Source organism: Oryza brachyantha, chromosome 1 (assembly GCF_000231095.2).
Source record: "Oryza brachyantha chromosome 1, ObraRS2, whole genome shotgun sequence".
NCBI classification, from domain to species: Eukaryota; Viridiplantae; Streptophyta; class Magnoliopsida; order Poales; family Poaceae; genus Oryza; species Oryza brachyantha.
In genome coordinates this window covers 25053901-25078953 of record NC_023163.2, presented here as the reverse complement: position 1 = coordinate 25078953, position 25053 = coordinate 25053901, and the positions used below count along the sequence as shown (strand labels likewise).

At 39.1% G+C, this 25053-nt stretch overlaps 2 protein-coding genes and 1 long non-coding RNA gene across 7 annotated transcripts; 1 reads left to right on the top strand and 2 right to left on the bottom strand.

The window, feature by feature from the left end:
* Positions 1-826: 826 nt before the first annotated feature.
* LOC107304931 lies at positions 827-1754 on the bottom strand. 2 transcript variants are annotated; one of them, XR_001550981.2, is made up of 3 exons: positions 1447-1754; positions 1250-1335; positions 827-1111 (listed from the first exon to the last, which is right to left on the bottom strand). It is a non-coding gene; the product is annotated as an uncharacterized LOC107304931 (long non-coding RNA). The 2 variants fall into 2 exon arrangements; XR_001550984.2 differs by having other exon boundaries at positions 1250-1330; positions 1447-1753.
* Positions 1755-6894: 5140 nt separating this feature from the next.
* On the top strand, positions 6895-15610 carry LOC102717748 (TNF receptor-associated factor homolog 1b-like). Of its 2 annotated transcripts, XM_006644731.3 has the most exons (14): positions 6895-6994; positions 7467-7697; positions 8038-8158; positions 8327-8415; positions 8490-8558; positions 8632-8761; positions 9306-9464; positions 9582-9951; positions 10737-10843; positions 12055-12205; positions 12296-12499; positions 12584-12711; positions 12775-12964; positions 13604-15610. In XM_006644731.3, exons 2-14 carry the CDS (start codon positions 7505-7507, stop codon positions 15455-15457), a joined length of 3765 nt encoding a protein of 1254 aa, XP_006644794.1. In that variant the 5' UTR covers positions 6895-6994; positions 7467-7504; the 3' UTR covers positions 15458-15610. The 2 variants fall into 2 exon arrangements, with proteins under 2 accessions (XP_006644794.1, XP_006644793.1); XM_006644730.3 differs by having other exon boundaries at positions 8047-8158; positions 12296-12711.
* A 130-nt stretch (positions 15611-15740) lies between these two features.
* Positions 15741-20417, bottom strand: LOC102717474 (myosin-binding protein 1-like). 3 transcript variants are annotated; one of them, XR_001551390.2, is made up of 7 exons: positions 20227-20417; positions 18378-19427; positions 18128-18295; positions 17952-18038; positions 17660-17824; positions 16128-17585; positions 15741-16035 (listed from the first exon to the last, which is right to left on the bottom strand). XR_001551390.2 is itself a non-coding variant. In XM_015842346.2 (6 exons), the coding sequence occupies exons 2-6, from the start codon at positions 19339-19341 to the stop codon at positions 16294-16296; spliced, it is 2676 nt and encodes an 891-aa protein (XP_015697832.1). In that variant the 5' UTR covers positions 19342-19427; positions 20227-20417; the 3' UTR covers positions 15763-16293. The 3 variants fall into 3 exon arrangements, 1 of the variants encoding a protein (XP_015697832.1); XR_001551391.2 differs by having other exon boundaries at positions 15741-16032; XM_015842346.2 differs by having other exon boundaries at positions 15763-17585.
* Positions 20418-25053: the final 4636 nt, after the last annotated feature.

The following is a 25053-nucleotide window of genomic DNA, read 5'->3' as shown; positions in this document are numbered from 1 at the left end:
TCTTTGCATGGCCATGGACGTCGATAACTGCAGAGACAAAAAATTAGGGAGAGAAGTTGGGGATGATGACCATTAAGAGGTTGGGGCGACATAGGTAGCGACGAAGGTAGAGAGGTTAGGGACCACGACTATTGGATAGCTTGGGGGTGAAGGTCGTGGAAAGCTTGGGGGCACCGATGGTGGAAAGCTTATAAGCAAAACTGTCTACCCATCCAGACACGCTTGCACCGACTATCCTTATTATCTATCTTTCCACGCTCCCCTGCCACCTTGTCTGCTCTAGCCGCTTCATTGCCTTGTCAAGCCCAAACTCGGGCTCACAATCAAAATGAGAGAGATACGGGGTCAAGGAGGGAGGAAGGAGCAAGTGGAGGCGAGAGGGTCCCACAATATTTTATTTTTTTATCAATGACATATGGGTCCCATATATTTTTCGTGTTTTGGGTAATGCCTCGTAAGCACCACATCAGATGGAGACCAGGTCATATTCACCGCATAAGCGAAAACCACCTCAAAGCTAGGGAATTGCTTTCAACAGTTGGAGGAGTCATTATACTCGGTTTTGGGATCGAGAGATATGAATCAGATCCGGCCTTTGCTTGAGGGTGTCTGATTGGACTTATTCCCCACAACAGAAGTCGCAGCCCATTCTGGCGATAATTGGACCAGTATTCCCCGGGAAGAATTGGTCTCCCAAATGGGCCCTGATGGGCCTTGGCCTGCCTACCCCATCTTGAGGTTGATAACTTGATATCTCATTCTATTATTCTACTAGCATTCACGCAGGCAAAAAACAACTCTACTAGAGACAAGTATATTTTGTGGCCACTGCCCACTAGAATCATTTGAGAATCCATATACTTCGAGTTATACTATGTAGACTGTCAAACAACATCTATAAAGCAGTAGTAGTACCTGGAGTTCTAATCCAAATGACGTGAATAGGCAAAGTACAACTAGAAAACAAAACCTTCTCCATGCTTCGTGTTCTTTACGTAATCACTGAGGCCGATCGATTCTTGGATGCTTTGTGTGAAGAAACCAAGTGGAGCAAATCATCAAGTTAATCCATGGTTGTCCATATCTTGTGGGTCTTCGGTAATCATGAAATCTGTCGTTCATTACAGAACAAATCAGTATCAATCATGAAGTACAGACTAACAACGCAAGTGCAAGGTTACAGAAAGATAAATTTTAAAAAGGGAAAGGTTAAATCAAATGTGCTCTTTTTCAGAACAAAACCATATACCTTTGATTATCACTGCTACAATGTTAGGTATCATATCAAAATTAAGCCCTGTTAACTGACTGCTTTCTCAGCGATCGTCATCTGCACTGGGAACAGAATAATATTAGTTTCATAGTATGATTATCGAGCAGGACAATATCTGACTGGAATAGGCAATGAGCGAATTTTCTTGCCCAAGTGTCACGTATCCAAATAACCTTTTCAGAGCTAAAGGCATGCATGCAGCATGTCCGATGATCTATACTATGCGGATAGGATAACCATGATTCATAGGAAGTCAGGTTCATCTTCGGAAAGGATACAGATCAACCTATGGAAAAGAACCAACAGCAGAGAGAGTCGCCGCGCAACGGCGCAAGCAACAGATCGCGAGGGCGTCCGTGCTGACTGCACCGTCGCTGGTGGCCGCGTCGAGCGGCTCGCGCGCAAGACCTCCGCGCGGCCGCCCAGCGTGCATGCAGAGACTCCGACTCCCCCGGGGACACGATGCCACGAAACGGCTGGCCAAGGCCGACCCCAGGGACCGTCGGGGATAGATAAGCTCCCTGCTGCCGGCGGCGCGCACGAAAATCTCAACGATCGATCTCGCTGGAGTGGATAGCACTGGGGAGATGGGGGCGCAGTGGAGATCGCCGCCGGTGCTGGTCGCGGAGGGCGTGGGGCTTGAATGCTTGGCATTCGGGCGGCTGAATGGTGGAACGGCCGGGACATAAAAGAAATCACCGCAATTGCTTCGATCTGGGAACTGGGAATTGCTCTCTTGGCCAATCACTTGTAGCCTTCCGAGTAAGCGATAGTAAAATCTGGGTTTCCCCACTTCTATTTAGAATTTGGGGATAGATGGTACCGACATTTGTTAATATATTAAGAAACTAGAAAATATGCACGTGCGTGGCACCAGATCTAAGTTAATTTCAATGGCATAAATTAAAATAAATTACACAGCGAGTCGGGAATTGTAAAACTATGGTCAACAAGCAATGAATTTGAAAAATGCACGTTGCATCGGGAATCTTCTAATTAAAATAGTAAATTATACTCAACATCATACACTAATTAAATAAAATAGATGGTATTTTGATAACGAAGAAATATAGAGGCGCGCTATACCCTATTATGTCATCTTTAACCAACTTTTCTGAGTCATACTTCCTTTGCTTTTTATTTTTGTTATTAATTATATTTCTACTTGCGTTTCTTTTTTTAAAAAAACATGCAAACCATTGCTTGTTTTTCTTTATAAAAAAGCAGAAACAGTACCATACTGCTATTGTTATTATTATTGTTGTTATTTCTAATAATTTCTCATTTAATATTGTTCATTAGAAAAATAAAGATAAATGACTAAATGCAAAAAGGGAAAAATCATTATTACTAATTGTATTTTTTTAAAAAAGATAAATGACGAAAGGCAAAAAAAAGAGATGTTATGCAAATAAAAACAGTCCGCGCTGTAGCCCGAGACCTCTTTCTAAGACTGCCTTAGCCACTGGACTATGCATTGGCCTATTAATTAGACTGAGCGCGCGGTTTTTATATCTGAGTCTATCCATGCACGTGTACTACAGACGGCCTATAGGGCCCACTCGGGAAGCGCGGGGCCATCGGCCTGGCGTGGGGCCCACGATGGACGAAAATCTGGCAGAAACGTTACCGCTTTTTATAATAGTATAGATGAAATATCTTAACCGTTACTCTCCCTTTTTTCTTCTATTTGAAGTCATTGATTTTTAGGTTATGCTTGACCATTTGTTTTATTCAAATATTTATATAATTATTAACTATTTTGTTATGATTTGATTTCTTACTATAGAAACTTTTAGCATGACCTATAATTTTCTATATTTGGATATAATTTTCAATAAGACAAATGGTTAAACGTAGATAAAAAAATTAACGACGTCAAATATAAAAACCAAAGGGAGTATATAATACAATATATATAAATAAAGATAAGAGTTGCATATGAAATCCAAACCTTATAGGAATAGAAACTAGGTTGTATATGAAATCCAAATATACTTCTAAGGCCACGTTCGGGAGCTAGATAAGTTATCTTATCCCTCTCGTTTTTACGCGCACGCTTCCCGAACTGTTAAACGGTGTATTTTTTGCAAAAAAATTATATAGGAAAGTTGCTTTAAAAATCATATTAGTCTATTTCATATTTTTTTTAATAATTAATAATTAATTAATCATGTACTAATCTATTACTACGTTTTTCATGTCGGATAAGTTATTTTATCCATCTCACCAACGAACGGGCCTAAATATATAGTATATTAGCATCCATTGAAATAACAAGCATTTGAGAGTTTTATATTAAATCCAGCCTTCCAGCTCCATGCAGAATTGTACGGGACCATCGGACCATCCCTTAGTTATATTCATGTTCCTTCTCACCAGCTAGAAATTTTCACATTAAAATAAAAAATCTATGTAGAATTATAAATTTGGAAAAAAGTAAAAAAGTCCATGTATAAATACAATTTAAAAACATTCAAAACTTGGATTAAAATTTTTAAAAAATAATATTGAGTTAAGAGTATATTTATAAGAATATAATTTATAGACATCGAAAACCCCTGTTAAAAAATGAGGAAGATTAGGACGAAGAGTCAATGTAGAAATATAACTTAGATGGATTAAAAATCTAAAAAACATTAATATTGAGTGAAGAACCTATTTAATAATGCAATTTACAAACATCTAAAATTCTGCTTAAAAATAAGAAATATTAAGAGAAATAGTCAGCATAGAAATATAATTTAGAAGTATATAAATTTTTTGTTAAGTTATATTAATAAAGTAATAGGGATATAATCCATCATTTTCTCTCTCATGTGCTACAAAATCCCAGATTAACCAAAAAAAATACAAATATAAAATTCAATCAGAAATACAAATTCAGAAAAAAGCAAATAAAAGAGTCCATATATAAATACAATTTAGAAACATCCAAAATTCAAACTAAATATTTAAAAATAATCAATACTGAGTAAACACTCCACCTACAAATTCAATTTACAAACGTCTAGGATTCCGGGAAACCAAAAGCAACCCAAGCCAACTAATTGTCTATGAAGTCATTAAAAAATATCAGATTACATAGGGTCAGAGAGTGTAGCCTCGGCTCATACCGTCCAGCTCTTTACACTTTATCAAAGGTCACTGAGCATATAGTCGATGGGCTCTAAAGGTTCTGAGATAGTCTAGCCCTTCATATTATCCGTTGAACCTATCTGACCTTATCGGTCAATTTAGCGGTAGCTGGACAAACATTATGTTAGATTATCTAGCCTCATGCTAGATGGTTGGACTAAAGATGATTGGATTGTCTGACGTAGCGTAGATCGTCTAACTTAGGGTAAGCATACAAATCAACTTGTTCGCAGTCACCCGAACAAAGCCTAAGTTGGATTGTCTGGCTAGTTGAATTCCTTTGCCGATCAACATATGGTTATATCTGACATTGGAGTAACCGAACAATCTGACCATGTTCGGGTTGTTCGGCACATACTTGATCAACACTTGATAGTTGGAACGGACAGACTGACATCATTTAGACCATTCTGTTTGGCATTGATCACTAGCCAAACCAGTGCTAAGCCGGGCTATCCAACACCACCCAAACTATCCTACCCACTTGTCCTTAGAGCAATATATGTCTGGAGAGTTGAAGGGTTTAGCTTTTGTGGATGGTTTTATTACTTGCAATAGAGGCTAGAAACCTAATGTGCACCACACCTATACTTTAGCATGCGAGATATTTCAAGTTGCTAAAACAAACTCTCCTCTTTATGATATGGTCTTTTAAAAAGGAAACCTACAACGATTGCATTCGCTCTACTCCTTTGGATGCATTTTTATGCCATGATTCCTTTGTATCTTTTTTATTCTTTCTCATCCGTTATCAATTGGACGATCATTGGGTCATCGAAAAATGACAACCTAACCTTTCTTAGTTAAAATTAATACAAATGGTTAGTCCAATTATTAGATTATCATTAATCATTACAGAAAGAAGAACAAAGCAAAAGAGTGAACCCAAAAAAGATACCCCAATCCGTTTAACTCAGTTTTAATAGCTAGGTAGGTACTTCGTTGAAAACCATGGATGGATAGACTTAACATGGACCATCATATACAATAACATCTTATATAACCTACTTCCCCGTTTCGTAGGTTAGAATGTTTTGGATATGGATATATATACCACCGGGTATAGTTGCCCTCTTTCCATCTAAGGTGTAGAAAGATCTCTATACATGTTTCTGCTTTCACTCAACGAAAGGACATATACTTCATACATAGCTACATCATTTATTATATGATATTTAACGGTATCTATCATTATGATGGGTGAGAGCAGAAATAGTTTTATAATATATATATATATGGGGTATATATATATATATATATATATATATATATATATATATATATATATATATATATATATATATATATATATATATATATATATATAAGGATCTATATGAATCTAAAAAGTCTTATGTTGGGGAACGGAGCCAGTAAAATATATATTTGGCTTGCTAAACTAATAAAAGACTAAAAATGGATTTGGGAACGTATTCACATGAGACACCCTGTATATGAGTCATCTAATTATTACCTTCCAAATAAAATCATTTTTGATCACGCGTTCCCCTATCTATGCGCATCATATATATATATATAAAAGACACACGTGACCCCTCCTCGTCTTCATTCCACCTTTCTCCTCTTATGTTCACCCCTCACCCCCTTCGTCTTCCTACTTCAATATCCCCCACTTTCGTCATAGACGAAGCTTGAGCTCTACTAAAGGTATTTCCTACTCCTACTTAGTACTTGCTATTCCTTTTTTCCCTCTTTTAGCACCATGATAGTTGAACATTGCTATATCAAACCATTAACCATCCCCTTAACCATCCAACCAGCGCATATCATCGCAGGATCCCGCAGAGATCTACTAAATTCTATCCGGTGACCTAGGTTATCTCTGATGGAGTTGTCTAGGCGTATTGCTGGTGCGCGTTGGCGACGTTTGACGCAACGGAACCAGATTATGTGGACTCAAAACGATGACTTATACATCCGGCGAGATCCACTCGGTATGTTATCGTTTAAATTAGATTTAGATCTAGATCTACTGTATTCGTATTATGTTCTTTTCAGATCTATGCTTTCGAAAACCTGCACATACATGTATGTAACACAACTCTAGATCACATATTTATTTTGGATTTGAAGTATTTAGCTTAAATTAAAGTGGTTTAAAATTTTATATTTAATCGAAAGTAGAAAAAAACTCATTGATATGTTCTTTATGTAATATTGGATCTGAATACGTGGATTTGCGAAGTAGGAAATATCCACCTACAAGAAATTTCAGATTCAGAGCTATATCGCCGTTTCCTCGTCTCTCGCCCCTGTTCCCCGTCCATTGCTCCGATCCCATACGCGGCCCCGGCCGCACGGGTGCGCATCTCGGCGACAGATGGGGATCGGACCGTGCGGAGAAGAAACCACATCGCGCAGGCGCAAACTCGTCTGCCCCACTCGCCAGAATATAAATTCCCCAATCCAAAATATGCCCATCTCCCCTTTTTCTCTCTCCTCCCCGCCTGGCCCCCATTTTCGTCTCGCCGCCGCCGCCGCGCAGTAGAGTCAGCAGCAGCCGCCGCCGCCGCGGCTCTCTCTGCTCGCCGTCGCGTCAGGCTTACCGGGCGCCGACGCAAGGTGAGATAGTAGGCCCTCCTCCTTCCTGCCGCCACGAGATCGGGCGCCTTCCGTCCGTCCCACGGGGACGCCGCTCGGGCTGCTGGGATGTTTGCGGCGGGAGCTATTGGGGACTAGGGTTTGAGGGCTTGGTGCCGGCCTTTTTTGGTATGGCTGTTTGGGGATTTGGAGTCGCGGAGGAACTCGTCGTTGCCTCGTCGGGAGGCGTGTTGGGTTTCTCCCGCCTGCTTCTAGCTTTGCTTTATTTTTTGCAGTGATATTCGTTTGCTGTGCCCCGTAATGAAGGGCTTTTGGTTTTAGATGGATGATACTGGTATGCAGTGATCATGGATTTCTGTGGTCGAACTAGTTGTTCTGAAGCCGGTTTGCCATGAGTTTTGAGGGCTTAGCACATGTTTGATTACGCTGCCATTTCGAGACAGTAAAGCTAGCATGCTGAATTTAGAAAATATTTCCTTGTTTCTGTACACAGATCCGAAATCAGGCGCCGTGCGATTCTACGACTATTTGATGGAGCATGATATGACAGTTGAAGATTTTATTGCAACTAATGGGTTAGGGACAGGAGGCTCGATAGACACCAAGGATCGCAGTGTGCCTAGTTCCTCCCTGTATGAGTATCGATCTTGCGAGAATGTCGAGAATGGGAACCCTTCCACGGCCCCTCCCTTTTGGGACTCTGACGGTGAAGATGATGATCCAGGTATGCAAATACACCGCTTCTGTTCGCTGTGCTCATAATTACTGTAATAATTTAAAATGACTACACTAAGGTTTGAAATTTTGATAGGATTTTCTGGGGAAAAACAAACAGCCTATGAACTTATGATTAGTTTTCTAGGCTAATAATATCTGTTATTTACCAACATTTTTGTTTGACAGAAGTTATAAACCTGGGAACTTCTTGTCAGTTACAGTTCTTGACATGATAGTAATTTTAGTCAGCATCCCCAAATCAACATGTTATTTTTTCTTTAGAGACATTTCTTTTTTTAGTGTAATTGAATAATTGAGCTACATTTCATTTAGCTAAAGTCTGGCAGTTATCTCAGGGCCTAGACCTTCAGATTTATTTGGGCGGTATACTTGGAGAATTGAAAACTTTTCAAAGGAGAAGAAAAGAGAAATGAAAAGTGAACCGTTTGAAGCTGGTGGTTATAAATGGTAAAGTTCTTGATTGTAACTGACAAGAAAATTCTATCGCAGCAGTTCTCTTTTATGAACTGGGAACTCTAAAGTGCTTAGTAGTTCACTTTGCAATGCATGCTGCTTAGATGCTATATATTCCATTAATTGAAGAGTTGCTCATCAACAATTGTTTTTTTTCTGCAGGTACATTCTAGTCTACCCTCAAGGGTGTGATGTTTCCAATCACTTGTCATTATTTCTCTGTGTTGCTAATCACGACAAACTTCTTCCAGGTTGGTGTTTGTTATGTTGGCTAAACTATCCTATGTCTTTCTCAGTTATTAATCACACCATTAACACCTTCCAGGATGGAGTCATTTTGCACAGTTTACTATAGCTGTGGGCAATCATGATCCGAAAAAAATTAAATATTCAGGTGATGCAACCTGATGATTCTTCTTTTGTGAGTTAAACACTCCATTTCAGAGGTTAACTTAGTACGTTTGCAGACACCTTGCACAGGTTCTGGAAGAAAGAACATGACTGGGGATGGAAAAAGTTTATGGAGTTGTCAAAGATCCATGAAGGTTTCCTTGTTGATGATGTTCTTGAAATCATTGCTCAAGTTCAGGTTATCAGGTAGGTAGCTTACCGATTTTCACGATCACACTAAAAGTATTTTTTGGTTCAATATGGTTTGATATAATTGCACATCTACAAACATTATCTGTAAAATTTCCATATATATGCTTTAGATATGTATATTTTCCCTATGTCCCTTGAACACAAAAGATCTCTTCATTGCATTGTTCCTATGATGCATTTGAGCTAAGGTGGTTTTGGGGCGGGGTGGGGGGGGGTGGGGAGGGAGGGGGGCATTTATGGTCTCCACAATTCAATTTTTACACTTCCTGTGCGGCTTCATCTTATCGGATCCTAATTTACCCTGTTACGAGCTGTAATTGCTCATGTATGAATAAACCTTTTTTTGTTTTTGTTGCAAATTACAACATGTCATACTGCAATATGTCCAAAGTTCTTTCTTTTTGGTGAATCCCTACCTTTGCTCTAGTGTTTCATTTGTCAATGCTCAGCTATGATGTGCTCAGAAATTTGATTATGTACTTATAAATTGATTGCTGAGCTATCAGTAACTGTTCTCTTCTGTTTCTCAATATTGGAGGGAGAAAGTGGACCGCCCATTTCGTTGCCTTGACCGCCCTTATCGACGAGAACTACTCCGTGTCTATATGACGAATATAGAGCAAATTTACCGGCGCTTTGTTGAAGAGCGCAGAAGTAGACTTTGCAAGCTCATTGAGGACAAACTGAGATGGTCCAGGTTAAACAATTAAATTTTTGAACATCCTGTTATCATGTCACAATGATTGGTTAAGTATTGTGATTGGTTTTTTTGAACTTTAAATCTAATGCATACATATCTTTGTTTGCACTGCAGTTTCTGTGCCTTCTGGCTTGCAATTGACAAAAGAACAAGGCATCGCATGTCAAGAGAGAGGAGTGATGTCATACTGAAAATAATAGTGAAAGATTTCTTTGTTGAGAAAGAAGTAACTTCAACATTAGTTATGGACTCCCTTTATACAGGGTTGAAGGCCCTTGAGTACCAGAGCAAGAACAAGAGCAAGAAAGGCATAATAAACTCAGTGGATTTTGAAGAGCTGCCAGTGCCTATGGTCCATGTTGACATGGACATGTTTGTTTTGGCTGGTGATGTCATAGCTTTGCTTGACAGGGCAGCTTTAGAACCCTTGCCTTGTCAGCCTGTGTCTCCAAAGGATGACAAATGTTCCCAGAGCCGCACTAAGGTAGGTACTTTTGAATGATTTATTCATTCAGTTTACATATTATACAGTTAATATTGAGTTTCTGGCTCCCAAATGAGTTATATCATTATGCCTCTTACTGCGATCTTAATATTTCTTGTGTCATTGATATGTAATTAATTTACTTCAGCTCATATCTCTGTACTTTGTGTCCTATGTCAAGCTTATTTCCTCACCTTCCATTTCCCATCATTGTTTAACTTATTTAATCTTGGCACCTTCTTTCATGCTTTCAACTCCATATGTTGTTGGGACACAAGAATGGGTCTTACTTTTGGAATTTGTTCCCTTGAACCTTCCAGTTTTTCCAGTTTCAATGGATAAATGTGGTTAAAACTTTCACCAAACTTTAGTGACTCATTTCATTACTATCCCTTCTTATGGCAATTCAATTCAATTCAATTGGTGAGATAAGCTGCAAACAGTGCTTTTACTTTCAAAATTCCAGTCTGTTATCTTGCTATACTTTTGTCAGCAGAGTATTTATTTCTTATTTTTATGGGATCTTTCTTAAATATTCAATTTGGATAAATTGAATTTGTATGAGTAGTTTTCTCTGGTTGTCGAAGTTGTACCTTGGAGACTGAAAATCAGAACAGCGCTTATCTTCGATGAGGCCTAAGAGTTGAGATGGAGTAGAATGAGAGTGAAATTATGAACTTTCCAATTTTGCGATCTTGATACCTGAAGATTCTAAGAATTTGTATTACTAGAATGCAGTATAACTATTATCTTGCTGCTTAGCTGTTGTCATGTCATCTTTCTAGGATGGTTCTGGAGAAGTTAACAAAGTTTCGATTGAATGTGAAGAAAGGCGCCTAACTGAACTTGGTCAGATGATACTTGAAACATTTGCACTATCCCATATATTCAGGTAATATGATTCCGTTTAACCATCTTGTTACCTCCGCAAGGTTTTCTGGGTACATATCATAAATGTATAAAACCATTTGTGTACTATGTTCTTCTTTTATGTGATTTTCTTAGTACCATCTTTTGTTTAGTGGTTGATCAACCAGATGATTCATGTACCTCCAATTCATCTTCAATTTTTTGGCTTGCATCACTGGTGTAACTATAAAATGATTCAATGATTTTCTGGTGGTTAGTTTCGGAGTTAGCATGGGTGAGATACTGTATGTTTAGGTTACTGGTGTCACGCAGGTCAAGTGGTGTTAGAAGAATGATAATGGGGACAGGTGGAGAGTGGAGTAAATAGAGTGATTGGAACAGGAATTGAAGAGATAGAGGCTCAGTTTATGGCCCATGTTTGTTTCCACTTAGGATTATTGTAATCTAGATTATTAGAAATAATCTGAAACAAACAAATAGGTTGTTGTGACAAATTATTATAGTCTAGATCCCAGATTACTATAATCTGACAAGCTCCTCCAAGGGTGCTTTTTTCAGATTATTGGGTGGCTAAAGACCCACTACCCTTGGGTACTTTAAACTAATTACCCACCTTGCCATCCATTACCTACAGCTGATAACAATCCAGCTCAATAATCTAGATTACAATAATCCTAAGTGGAAACAAACAGGGCCTATTTCTTTCTTAAATTCACAAAAGACACATGACATCCTCATATGCATGGCCTTAGCCTTTATTAATGTGTCAATACACAATCTATCTTTATTCATAATCCTCACTGAATGGAATTTTACCATTGCAAATTACTAGCCCATTATCATTTTCCTAACTGGAGCCCATTGCACGGCTCCCACAGTCCCACCCAGCTGAACTTTTTTTGCCTAGCCTGCTGTAGTTGACATAGGTACCAGTGGTAGTCTTGTCCATAGTAGGTGTATGCAACAGTTTTCTTTCTGTTTTACATTGAAGAGTGTACCTTCTGAATTCTATTATTACTAAGCATGGAGCTTTTACATGAATCCTCCTGATGTTTTACATTGCAGTATGTCCCTTAAAAGTTCCATAACAAACTAATAGTTTTGTAATACAAAATTGGAACTTATCCTCAAGTTCCCTTAAAAATATACTGGTATAGTCCAATATCTCTTAAATTTGCACAAGATAACCTTTCATCCTTTTTCATTGCCCCTGACATTTTGCTTTCATATTAGTGGGATTGAGGTTGCCTATCAAGAAGCTGTTGCTTTGAAGAGGCAAGAGGAGCTTATTCGCGAGGAGGAAGAAGCTTGGCTCCTTGAAACTGAGATGAAGGCGAAGCGTGGTGGTACCACTGAAAAGGACAAACGTTCAAAGAAAAAACAGGTTAATTTTTAACATGGTCATGCCATCATCATTTACTTTGATGTTAGGTTGAACTTTGTTTTGCTCATAGTGATGAATTACCATTTTCAGGCAAAACAGAAGAAGAACAATCGTAAGGTTAAAGACAAAGACAGAGAAGAAAAATCCAATTCAAATTTTGCAGAAAGAAGTCAAGATGAAAACACAATTCATGGCAAGGAGGACTCTAAACAAGCAGGACGGATATCTACGAAAATAGATGCCTCTGAAGAAGGTGCCTCAGATGTGTCGGACAATTTAGATGAGTCCACTGAGGTACACCAAACTGACACTGGTGATAATATTTCAAAACCTGTTAATAGAATGAGTGATGTTAACAATGAGATGAAAAATGTGCAGATTTGGAAGAAACACTCTAGTATGGAGAATAAGTCATCATCATGTTCATCTGAATCTTCTACCATGAGTATTGTGCAAGACAAAAGAAACAACTCATTGGACAGTAAAGATCAGATATCACGTAATAGGTTGGTTGGTACTTTGTCTTTCTTTTGGCAACTAGGATTTGTTTTAATTGAATTCATGCACAGAGGGAAAACTCAGCGCAGCAGGAGCATAAGCAATATGAACAGTACTCAAGATGTGGATGATCTTCCATCAAGCACGACTAGCTCAGACCGGAATTCATCTGGCTGTGGCCCAGCTCCGAAGCTTGATCAGGAGACTGTTCTACTTACCTTAAAAGATAGGCTTCGGAAACTTGGCGAACGCTTACATGAGGTCAAATTATTATTTATAAAATATTTAACTTTATTTCCAGTATTTACTGGCATTTCCCTGGTTGCAAAATGGTCATCTTAAGTATACCACCATCATCATTGGTCTCATGGACTTGTAGTTTGGTTATGCCTAGTTGTGCTGTAAATTTGCTCGTTTATGTTGGAAATGAAATATGTTAGCTATTTTGATAGATTTTTTTACAATACTAAGTCTTAGGAACAAACACCAAAGCAATATGTTCTGGCTAGACTGTTAAAACTCTTCTTTACCATGTGCCGATTAACTGTACATCATTCTCCCTGTTTTTTACTGTATGGCTGATAAGCATGGACTACCTCTCAGTCCATGAATAAACAATCGAGTAATACTACTACTAGATAGCATTCTAAATGAAAACATAACTTTGCATTTATTTTTTATGTTACAATTACATATTACTTCAGCATCACGAAAGTACATGCAACATATGCTAGAGAACACAAAGTACACAACACAGGTCACAAGATGCAAAAGAGCCTTGAACAAATTCGTTTCATGTTATTTACATCAAAATTGGTGCATTGCATGGATATGTATATCTTGTGCAATTGTTTTTGTACTGCTAAAGATTGATGTATCTATATTTATGTGTGTTTACAGAAGGAAATTGAGGGCAGGAAACTACTTCAGGCTCATTTGGAAAAGAAGGCAGCAGCCGAGGCAGCAACCTGTTCATCCTCGTCACTCTCATCCAATTCTTTAGAAGAGACTCCTGAAGTTCTGAAGAGCCCAGATCAATCCTCAGTAACTACCTCTGCTGCTGATATTAATGCATCACCTCCAAAATCTCTAGCAGTAGTCACTAATGATGCCAGTAAAGTCACTCCAGCAAAACCAGCCACCATTCTAAGCACTAATTCTGTGCCTACGGTTGTTCCCACTCTGAGTAAAGCAGAGCCAGTTTTGTGTGAAGGGCATGTGTCATCTTCGGCTCCACAAATTGATACTCCAATCAACTCAAGTCCACTGCAAGTTGATAAAGCTGCTACCCTTCTTTCAGGCTTTCTGCTTGTTGATCAAGCTCTTCCAGTTCCGTCTAAATCATCTGCACCACAGGTTGATAAGGTCTCTAAAGCTGTTCCCGCTCCCCCAAAATCACCTGCTCCACAGGTTGATAAGGTCTCTATAGCTGTTCCGACTCCCCTGAAATCACCTGCTACACAGGTTGAAAAAGTTGCTAAAGCTATTCCTGTGCGCCCAAAATCACCTGCCACACAAGTGGAAAAGGTTACTAAAGCCATTCCAACACCAAAATCGCCAGCACCTCAGGTTGATAAGGTTACCCCACTTAACCCTGTATCACGGCAAATGCCTCCTGCATCTAATTCAGAAGCTCGAGAAGTTACTGTTCCCAAAAAGGCTGCAATCCCTTCTATTTCCCAAACTCCTGTAATATCGAGGCCTTCAAGTGCTCCTTTGTTCCAGGCACCAAGATCAACTTTACCGCCTACTTCAGCAGTTCAAGTTCCCTCAATGCTTTCTCGCTCATTGACTGTGGCTGGACGATCGAGGAATGAACAATCCCCTTCTATCCCAAGTTATGCAGGACAGACCTACCGAAATGCCATCGTCGGTAAGACTAATCTTGATACAAGCTCAGCAAGTCTTGATCAGTCGACTTCTTTTGGCCAAAGTGTCACACCTTCACAGCCACTATCAACTTATGCCTCAGCAGCATCTGCCATGGTACCTCCTGTTGGAAGGGATGGGCAGTTGGCAAGTAAACAATGTTTTATGTTTGGGCAGAGCAAGTCAGAAGAAAACTGGCACCCATGGAAAGGTGACAATGATGCTAACAAACACATGTGGGTAGATGATTCTCCTTACCATGAAACGACCAACAGTGATATACGTACACGAGCTTGGATGGACAACTCTTATCAGCAAGTGAGCTGCAGTAGAACAGATGAACAAAGCGAATTTGGGGGACTTCATAAGCAGTTCCAGAGGGAGGTTCCAACAAACCCTGGCCCATACCAACTGCCAGGGCCAATGGGAGAAGAATTCCCACACATTGATATCATCAATGACTTGCTTGAGGAGGAACAAAGCAGTGGGAGCATGGCAGAGTCTACCTTCCACGAATACCATTCGTTTGGCTTGCCATTTTCTTCTAGAGGAAACTTAGTGAACTCTGAAGTGACTTCCGCAGGTAGCTCTGGCCGGTTGAACTTGACTGACCACTACTATGATGAGGGTTACCCTGTGGCTTATGACAGGCTGAATGCTCTTTATAGGTTGAGAGAGGGACAATTTTCCACACTTGATGCTTATTCCAATGGAAGGATGGATTCGATTACTTCAAAACCTTGGCTACATAACTTTTCAAATCCAGCGGTGAACCTTGGGGCTAACCTGAATGGATTCTCACGGCAAATGGGAAACTACACCAATTTAGGGAGTGGGCGGATGAACGGAGAATATCTGTATCACCATGCCAACGGGCAATGGTGATGCCTGTACACAATCGATAATAATGCCTGCTATAAGTTGTCACAGACCATGGTTGCATGATCTAAGGGTCGCCATGGCCTTCATGTTGTAACTTCTAATTTAAAAGGGGGAAAGAAAGAATACATTGTGTAGAGCATTGCAGTATCCTTTAAATTTTCCGTCCGCTGCTTTTGTTGTTTTATGGTTGCTCTTTAGTTCTTTTTTGGTTGGGAGCACAAAACTGCATTTAATAATTCAGTCCAAAAGAGCATAATCGGTTTTGGAAGTTCCAGATTTTGCTTACAGCGTTATATTGTACATGCTTCTCGTTTTCTCTGACATGCATAAGAAAGCTGTAATAGAGATTGGGAAAGGAGAACGTGATTTTGCAGTGGCAGGTTGCCAGGTTGAATAGCTGGATACCAAGGTAACGGAACTGGGGCGTTCTTCCAGAGTGCAAGTAACGTGAGTACAGCAATTCAAAATTGAAGGTATCGTCGAAGTCTATCTCAACTCAACCTCAGGTTGTATACGCACATGATTCCTTCGGCCACTTCAGTGTTTTTTCACATTTTCAACTCAGCATGTTTCATTTGCTGCTATTGAGGTGAACAAATATGTCTATCAGTAATCCAATAAAAAGAATATGAGCAAACCCAAAGCTCAAAAAAAAAAAAAATGCATAACTTACAATTTGACTTGCGTATGATACAGGCCATCTCTTTGCAATTTCCCTCAAGCTAGAACAGAATACCTAGTATACGATGCACATGATGGATGGAATCTGCAATATATCTCTACAGATAGGATGTCCTAACCAAGTTGTGTAAGAAGAAACTAAAATCAACCTGTACGTCTTATTTACTATGAACAGCAGTTGCTCGCAATTCTCTCAGATTATTAGCGATTTCTTGTATGAAAATCACACCTTCTTTGCCATTCCTGAGTGAGTTTATGCTGTGCTCAATAAAATTGCAGTCTCCTTCTAATGTCTTCAATCTTTTGTTCAAGTTTAGGATTTCCTCCTGAAGCGTGCTAAGATCAGTCTCCATGCTCGCTGCTGAAGACTCGGCTTCTTTTGCCAAGAAAATGGGCTCATATTTCTCTCTTGAGCTTTCTTGGCATTGTAGTGTGTCATCATCCGCAACTTGCATTTTGTTGGAAAGGTAATCCTCTATGACATCTGAATTTGACAAGTGAATAGAAGCGCTATTGTTGGAGTAGGAGTGGAGCTTCTGCTCCAGCTTCATCAAACAATTTGCTATATATGCCCTCTCATCTTCAAAACTCAACAATGAATTTATACCACTTGGCATGGTAATAACAGGAACTTCGAGATCACTTTCATCAAGCAAAGTTTCAGCAGTATTTCCTTCTTTAAAGGAGACTTGGTTGGACTGTATCCTATAGTTATCGAGCTCAGCTTCCAATTCCTCTATTTGTTGTTCCCTCTGAGCAAGTAGCTCGTTCGCTTTAGCTAATGCATCACTATCATACTCTGCTTGTTCTTCCATCATCCGTTGGTAATGCAAAGCTTCCATCTGCATTGCAGCCTTCTCATCCTGCAACCTGGTAATCATAGCCAAAGCTTGATTTGCAGCGATTGCTGAAGCATTCCTCTCTTCTTCCAGTTCCTTGCAGAGGAGCTGTATGGATTTCCGATCAAGATCAATCTGTCGTCTCAACCGTTCAATGGCACTTTCACCTTCCATCTCACTTACAATGCTTCCCTCTAGTGACTCCAAACCCGATGCATTTCTCTCAATTGAAATTCTATTTGTGATGTTCTGCACTATTAAATCGTCGCCACGCCCATATGCACGTGGGCTAGGGCCTGGGTCAATCCACGGAGCCTCGAGCCCTCTGGAAGCTGACAGCTGTGACAGCAGTAACCTCAATTCTTCATTTACACTAGAAGAGGTGTCTTTTCCAAGAATCACATCAGTCAAGGTGGGGGATGGCAAGCTACTCTTGGCACCAATGGCAATCTTGTAGGCTTCATTCATGCTAATCTGAGTGCTTAGAGATGGTCTCCTCTCACCAATGGTTGCACTTGTTTTGGGGTGTTCCTCAATGACATTGAGACCCTGAGATACTTCACTGCTTGGTCTAATAGCATGTGGTGCTATAGGAGCTTCTTCCAGAAAACCTAACCAAAAAGGTTAAATATAATTGCCAGTTTTTAAAACACTGTTGCTTGAGGGAAGGTAGAAATTAACCAACCTTTTTCTATCAGATCTTTGGTGGCTGTATTGGGAGGATCTTCGAGTGTCGGTTCATGTGTTATTATATTACAAGACTTTTCAGTTTTCTTAGCATAATCTTCAGCTTCATCAACAACTTCATAACTAGAATTAACTTGTGAAACATAGTCATCTTGAAAATTAACTGGACGGGAAAACACAAAAGTGTTTTAGTATACTAATGCTAGGGAGATAGAAGGTCGGAATTAAGAAACCTTTCAGATATATATCTCCTGAAGCAATAAAATAAGTCCTGAGGTACACAACCTAACCTGAATCATCATCAATTAATGCGCTTCTCTGATGAAACTCGGTACTTGATGTAACAGTATTTTCTGGCCTGTGACCTTCCAGATCATCTGAAATTTCATTTTTTATTTGTGATGGGGGTTAGACGAATAGGAAGAAAATACCATTCAGTTTCTTGTAAACTATCATCAAGATATACCTTCTGTGCTATTGTGTTCTGAAACAGCAGAGTGTTGTTCTAGTGTTGTGGATTCAGATGAATATGGTTCAATGGCGCTTTCACTCGCCCCATGATATGCCTCAGTGTAACCAAGATTCCGAGGTGACTCAACACTTGATGCAACTGGAAATTCGGGAACATCGGCATCTGCATGATTATCTATGTTATTAATATTTCAACTGAAAAAGAAGTTTAGCAGGAGCCATCCCTGATTGGGGAACTAAATTACCTGTCAAACCTGACTCTTTTACAACAGGTAGGGTATCATGCTGGCATGTCTGCCTTCCTAATGAAACATCTTTTGCATCAATTTGGCCCCCACCAGTTATACTATCAGGATCATCTACAAGAACATATGGTGAGGACATATCATGGGAGTCAGCAACATTGGGTTCCATCAGAACATTCATTTCTGATGACTTGACCAACAAAGTGGAAGAAACAACTAATCTCTCGGCAGTGGCATCTTCTTGCGAGTCTTCCTCCATACAATTGGTTTCATGATGGTGTGAAATTTTGCCATCGTTAGCATATGGAGCTTCATCCTCGGAACCAGATGTCATCTGCAGCACACTGTCTCGTTCATGGGTGGAGTGATCACTCTGGTGATAAACATCTTTGGGATCTAAAGACTTATCCACTTGGTGAAGTATGGAATCATCTGTGCAAATCTTTGGTGAGAAAACAGCCTCAGCAGGTTCTAGTTCTGTGATCGCTCGAGTAAACATCGCTGGTCTCTGTTGTGTATAATGCTGTGCACAACATGAGCAAATTCTCTTAACATCGTGATGCAACACAGCACTATTTCCTTGATTACTATCCATCATTGGCTCATCTGATCTATCATCGGTGTTTGATTCCTGTGTCTCAGCAAGTGAGTCACTGCATCTCTCACACATACTCCGGGCGCCTGCAAGCTTCTGGTGGAGGCGGCAGAATGCCAAAGATGAGATCTCTGACTTGTGAGTTTTGCAGATCAATTCCCTGTAGAAGCATGGCTCCTCATTACCCAGGATGTGGTCTAGCCTTGAGCAGAAAGGGCACGGTGCCGGTAATCTGCAGAGACGGGCAAATCTAGTGACGAAGAAGCAATAAACTGCATCAATGAACAGCATCATCATCAAGATCCACTCGAGCAACACCGATGACAGTGTGGCTGACAGTCTCCGTAAGGTTGGCATTCTTGTACCCATCTTTGAACAATATACTCAATTCTTCACAGCTGTTGTCCTCAAGTTCTTTAGATTGATAAAAGTTGGCTGGTGTTGAACCAGAATTTCTACAAGGAATCAAAACAAACTTCATGAGCGAAGTGTATAATTGATCCCGCTAATGAGTAATAATATACTGTTACGATAAACATAGCAAAAGCTCATCGAAACTATAAACATCAAGGTTTGGTAGGATTAGGACGGCCGTTATCTCATTATTGAGCATTGATGTTGAAGGGAAAAATAACGATTGCGGTGTCATTGTAACGGATATGCTTGATTTTGGTGAAGTAAAGGCGAGCTTAGCTGGAGAAAAGACAGGAAAACCGAACACCAGGTTGGAAAACCACTACTGGAAAACAGAAACCGATTAACCGAAGGCATCCTGCACCAGCCATAAAGGTGGTGTTGATCAATAGACCCAGGGCCAACAGGATGTTGCAAGAATCAGGCCTAAGAAATTGTTAGAGGACGCTTCCAAGAAGTATTAGAACAGTGATGATGAACAAAAGAGCTTTCTTTAAAATCCCACAGATTCCGTTGATGAAGGAGCAGCTCAAACTGCCTCTTTCGAAAGAGGAGAAAGAAATGAACCTTTCGAAAGCTTGAAAATTCAACACCACATCAGACTAAACTCTGCCAGCAAGCCAGCCAGCGACATACCAAAATTCGATAAAAGAAAAGAGAGAAATAAGCATAAAGCTAGCACTACTATAGTCCCCTGCAAGAACAGAAGCGGCAGGCATCCCAAGAAGCTAACTAACAAGCTCGAGGTTAACCAAGAAAGCAGGTATAATCAAGAAGTGAAAATCAAAAGATAATTGGGATCCGTTCGAGGATCAATCATCCAAGCAAGCAAGAACACACCTGCCGCGCGCGCTGACTCCAAGATCCCGATCTGCGATCGCGGGCGGCAGGCAGGCAGGAGCAGACGGGCGAAAAGAGGTTCGCGAGCACAGCCACAGCAGATTGCTGAGTGCGCCGACCAACTTGCCTCCCCCGCGCTAGTATCCTATTATTGCCACCCGCCCCGCCCGCCGGAACGAGCCAAAAACGAAGGGAAGGGAGACAAACGCAAGAGGAGAGCAAGTGGAGTGGAGTGGGGGCGGCGGCGGGCGACGCCTCGCCGGGGCGGGCGGCTCACCCGAAAGTCCGCTACGCGGGCCGGCCCGGTCCCGGACAGCGACGCCACCCGGCCGAAAGGCAAGCTCGGTGGTTGGCTCTTCCTTCCTCTCTTCTCCTCTCATCGGGTTGGCCACCGGCGGTGCAAAATTTGTGTTTTTGGAACATCAGTTCATGTGACGAGCTCGTAGCATTTTAATAAGAACTCAAATGGTTTTTAATGGTTTGCTGCGATTTTTGATTGAATCCGTTGAATTTCATGGGCTCTAGTATGGACTTACGGTGTTCTAATCTGTACACACCAAATTTACGAGGAAACTGAAAATATGTCTTAATTTAATACTAGTATTTACTAACTCTTTTATAGTCAGCACATGGCTGTCCAGCAAGACCGGCCGCAGGACAATCTAAATCACTGTAGAATGCAAGCGACGGTACTTTGAGACCAGTCAAACGTTACAAACCGTGTGTTCTTTCTCGCTAAAAATGGAAGATTTTCTAATTTTTATAGTTATTTAGAAAATAAACGAAAAATTAATTGCTATAAATTTAAAAGTCTAATTTAAGAGATAAGATGGTAAACTTATATGTACTTAAAAATACTTATACGTTAAAACATCATACCCATAAAAACTCGTGCGCAAGCGATGGATTTGGTGGTACATGTAGCAAGCTATGGCAAGCCTGGAGCTAGAACAAAATAGAGAGGTAACTACTTGTTTTCTAGTGCTTTGAATTAAGTTTACACTGTTACATGTGACTAAATTTAGATCGAGAAGATGCATATATGGTGAAAATTGATAAACTATAGCTAAAAATTTTTCTGGGTGAGTTCCTAGGAACCCTTCTCGATACAAGCAGCTCTGCCCCTAGGGCTAGGGACCTCTCTTTCCTTGTCCAAAGCTGACCGGACCTTAGGGACCATACAAGTTTTATTTCTCAATATTAGTTGCACTTTCATGAGCCATGATGAATGATGTTAATTTTTTTTATTTTCCCTAGGCTAACAATATTTTGAACCTTAATATTCGTTAAAAATTCTCATATCTCACAGGTTTCATTCATCAAATAACTCTATAAATCGACCCCTGTCATATTTTCTTTACAAAACTTCTCAATCTTTTTGAATTTGGGTGAAATTTAGCAACTCAAATCATGACTTATCGATACGTCCCTTGACGGAGCACGTAGTAACTAATTGCAGTTACCACGGTTCTGCAAACCCTAGACGGGATGGCCCAACTCCTCCCAAAGGGACTCGTCTAGGTCCTGGGAGCTTGTATGCTCGTCCGCCTAGGGCCAGGATCTCATAAGATCCTCAGAGAGGACCCTCTCTTACTCTGCATTGGCAGGCGTCGAGCCAGCTTTCGAGCCGGCTTGTTCTTCGGTGGGTGAGGATGACCCGACCCCCTCCCAAAGGGATGTTGCCAAATCCTAGGAGCTTGTCTACTCGTCGCATAAGGTTCGGGGTCTCGCAAACCCTCCGAGAAGGCCATTTCCTATGGAGACACAAGGTCTTGGGAGGGGGAGACCCATCTACTCCCTATGAAAGAGATCGGCTCGACCCATTCCAAGAAAGACGAGCCTCGGTCCCCACACACCATGACCTACTAGTGTGGGAGAACATCGGTTCCTATAACACCAACAATGGTATTATAATTAATATAGTAATTTTCACATGTCCATATAAGAAAACATCATGGATCTTTGTATAATATAATGAATCAATGATACAGAAACTACATAATATATTGTTACTATTTTCCCATCTATTTTACCTTTAAGCTCTTGATGATGACATCTTCTCATTATCTTAAATGATATTATTCCACCAACTAAGAATGACATATTATATGATTTGTTCGTAATAGCTTATAATGCAATTTAGATGAGACAAAGAACCATCATCATTAACACTTTTTTTAATCAGATTCTTATATTTTATTTCATTGTTTTTGCTCAGGACTTTGAATCTAGTTAGGAACTTCATTCACGTTGGTATAGGTTGAGGATCTAGTTTTTATCTGTTAGTTGTATTTTTCATGTGGATTTGAGGGTCAAGCTATTTTGTTTTATTTGGTTAACACATGGATTACAAAAACATTTAATTAACATGAGAATTTCTAACTATTTTTACATAGGATTAATATGGTGGTTCCTAGAGGAGCGTCCAATTAATTTAGGTAAAGATATAAACTATTCTCTTAATATTAATTATTCTTTTATAAGATTTAAAATATTTCTAAACAGTTCATTCATGAACTATCTTCTCAACAATAATTGTCGGCAATAATACTATAGGGTGGCTAAAAGACGTGGAAGTCGATGGTTAGAATGAAGACGAAAGTTTACCTAGGTTCAGGCTCTCGGCTAGCGAGATAATACCCTAGTCCTGTTGAGATTATATTGTAGATATATGATTGTGCCCCCCGAGGGGTCCCTCGTACACTCTTATACAGTGAGAGGTAGAGCTTATAGATATGGTAAATTTCTAATCTGATAAGACTATGATTTATCATATGAATACGGCTGGGTCCGGTATGTGTGGCATGCAATCCGGCTATTACCAAACTCCTGGCCGATACGATATAGATATAATAACCTTCCTATTATGTACCCCACGTGTAGTCTACGGATACACATAGTACAAGTATTCCACAATAATTATTTTAGCTTGAATTTAATAAAATGCCACATCCATATTGTAGATTTTAATTTTTATCATAGATTAAATATTTTGTTTTAAATATATATTTTTATAATCAAAGAAGAATCAACGTTAATAAGTTGCTAACTATCAATTTCAAATTTAAAATAAATAAAATACTTATCAAATTGAGAGGACATAGCGTCACAGTTATTAATTCCAAAATCCATTGTTTAATGATGGAAAAGTGAAACTTAAGAGTACCACTTCGTCCATAATAACTTTACTTTTACCCATTGTACATATACTGATATAGAAGTAAAAAGACTAGTATGGTCTTCAATTTATGAAATTTTTACTGTTATCCCTACTTTATCTAGCTCTAATTCATTTTTTTACTTTTACACACTTCAATGTAATAAGTGCATGAAGGATGAAGTTATTTTGAGACAAATAAAAATTAAGATAGAGTTATTTTGAAACGGATGAAGTACAAGCCTATGTGACCCGATATAGTAAGTATATCTCTAGGGTTTATTTTTTTTTCTCTCACAAAAAATACACTTCTAGAGTACTAATTTCTCCCCATCTGCCCCTAACTGCCCTATCATCAAGTTACATTAGGTCATTTTCCTTACCTTTGAAAAAATATGCAAAATATCCCTCCTAATTGACCATGTCTGATTTGGCCCCTTTCTCTACGTGCTATATAACCTAAGACATCTATTAGTCAATGTGGTATCGAAACTTGCCATATTTTAGCCTCAGGGGAAGCGTGAGATCTAGTTAAGTCATGTTCATCCCACCAAGTGTGCATTCCCCGCATTGAATCTACCGAATAAAAAAATTATTATTAGACCCCAAAAATAACGTGGTTTTTGGATAAAAAAGAGCATGGATTATTTTAGAATCTGCATTGGAGAATGAGTTTTCTAGGAGAAAAATACGTGATTTTCTGGATAAAATTTTTGGAATGGTTGGATTTTTTTTTAATCTGGATGCGATGAGGAGAAAAACCCTGATTTTATGGATAAAAATAGAATGTGGATTTTTTTTGGAACGATTGGATTTTTTTTATCATGATCGGAAAAGGAGATAAGATCGTGATTTTTTGGATGAAATAGAACTTGATTTTTTGGATAAAAAACGTGGTTTTTTTAACCTAGATCGGACAAGGAGGTTTTTAGGAGAAAAAACGTGATTTTTTGAATAAAAAAGAAAAGATAATGATTTTTTGGGATCGAAGAAAGAAAAAAATCAGGGTTTTTTTGGGGTCAAGCCTTCAAAGGAAAATAAGAGATAAAAAAAAGATAGAGGAGAAAAAAGAATGTGATTTTGTGGATTAAAAATGATTTTTGGATTTATTTTGGAATCAAAAAAAGAAAAGATAATGACCATCTATAATTATAATTTGGAAACATCTAAAATTCCGGTTACAAAGTAAAATTAAGAGAAATAGTCTACATATAAATACAATTTAGAAGTATCTAAAATTTTAATTACAAATTAATTATTATGTATAAATAGAGAATATAGATAAATAAGGTTCCAGGGTAAAATAAATTTATAAAAAATTAACTTCCAATTAACAATTGAATTAATTATTATCAAGATAAGAGACCATGTATAATAATGCTAGCCACACATTATGTGCGGACCACCGTGCTAGTTTTATTTAATACAAACTCCCAAAACAATCTACTACATTAGGATCTGCTCCCACCATTTCTTATTATAAGCCACCTTAAGTTTGTTCTAACATATTTATGATACCAATATATACAGCACCAAATTAATCCACTGTTAAATACATATTTCTATTAAATACATATTTATAATATGTTAAAAATGTTGTTATATCAATTTTTTTATCAATTTGATCAAGCTTAAAAGATTTTTAACTTACGATGAACTTGAAAATAAAT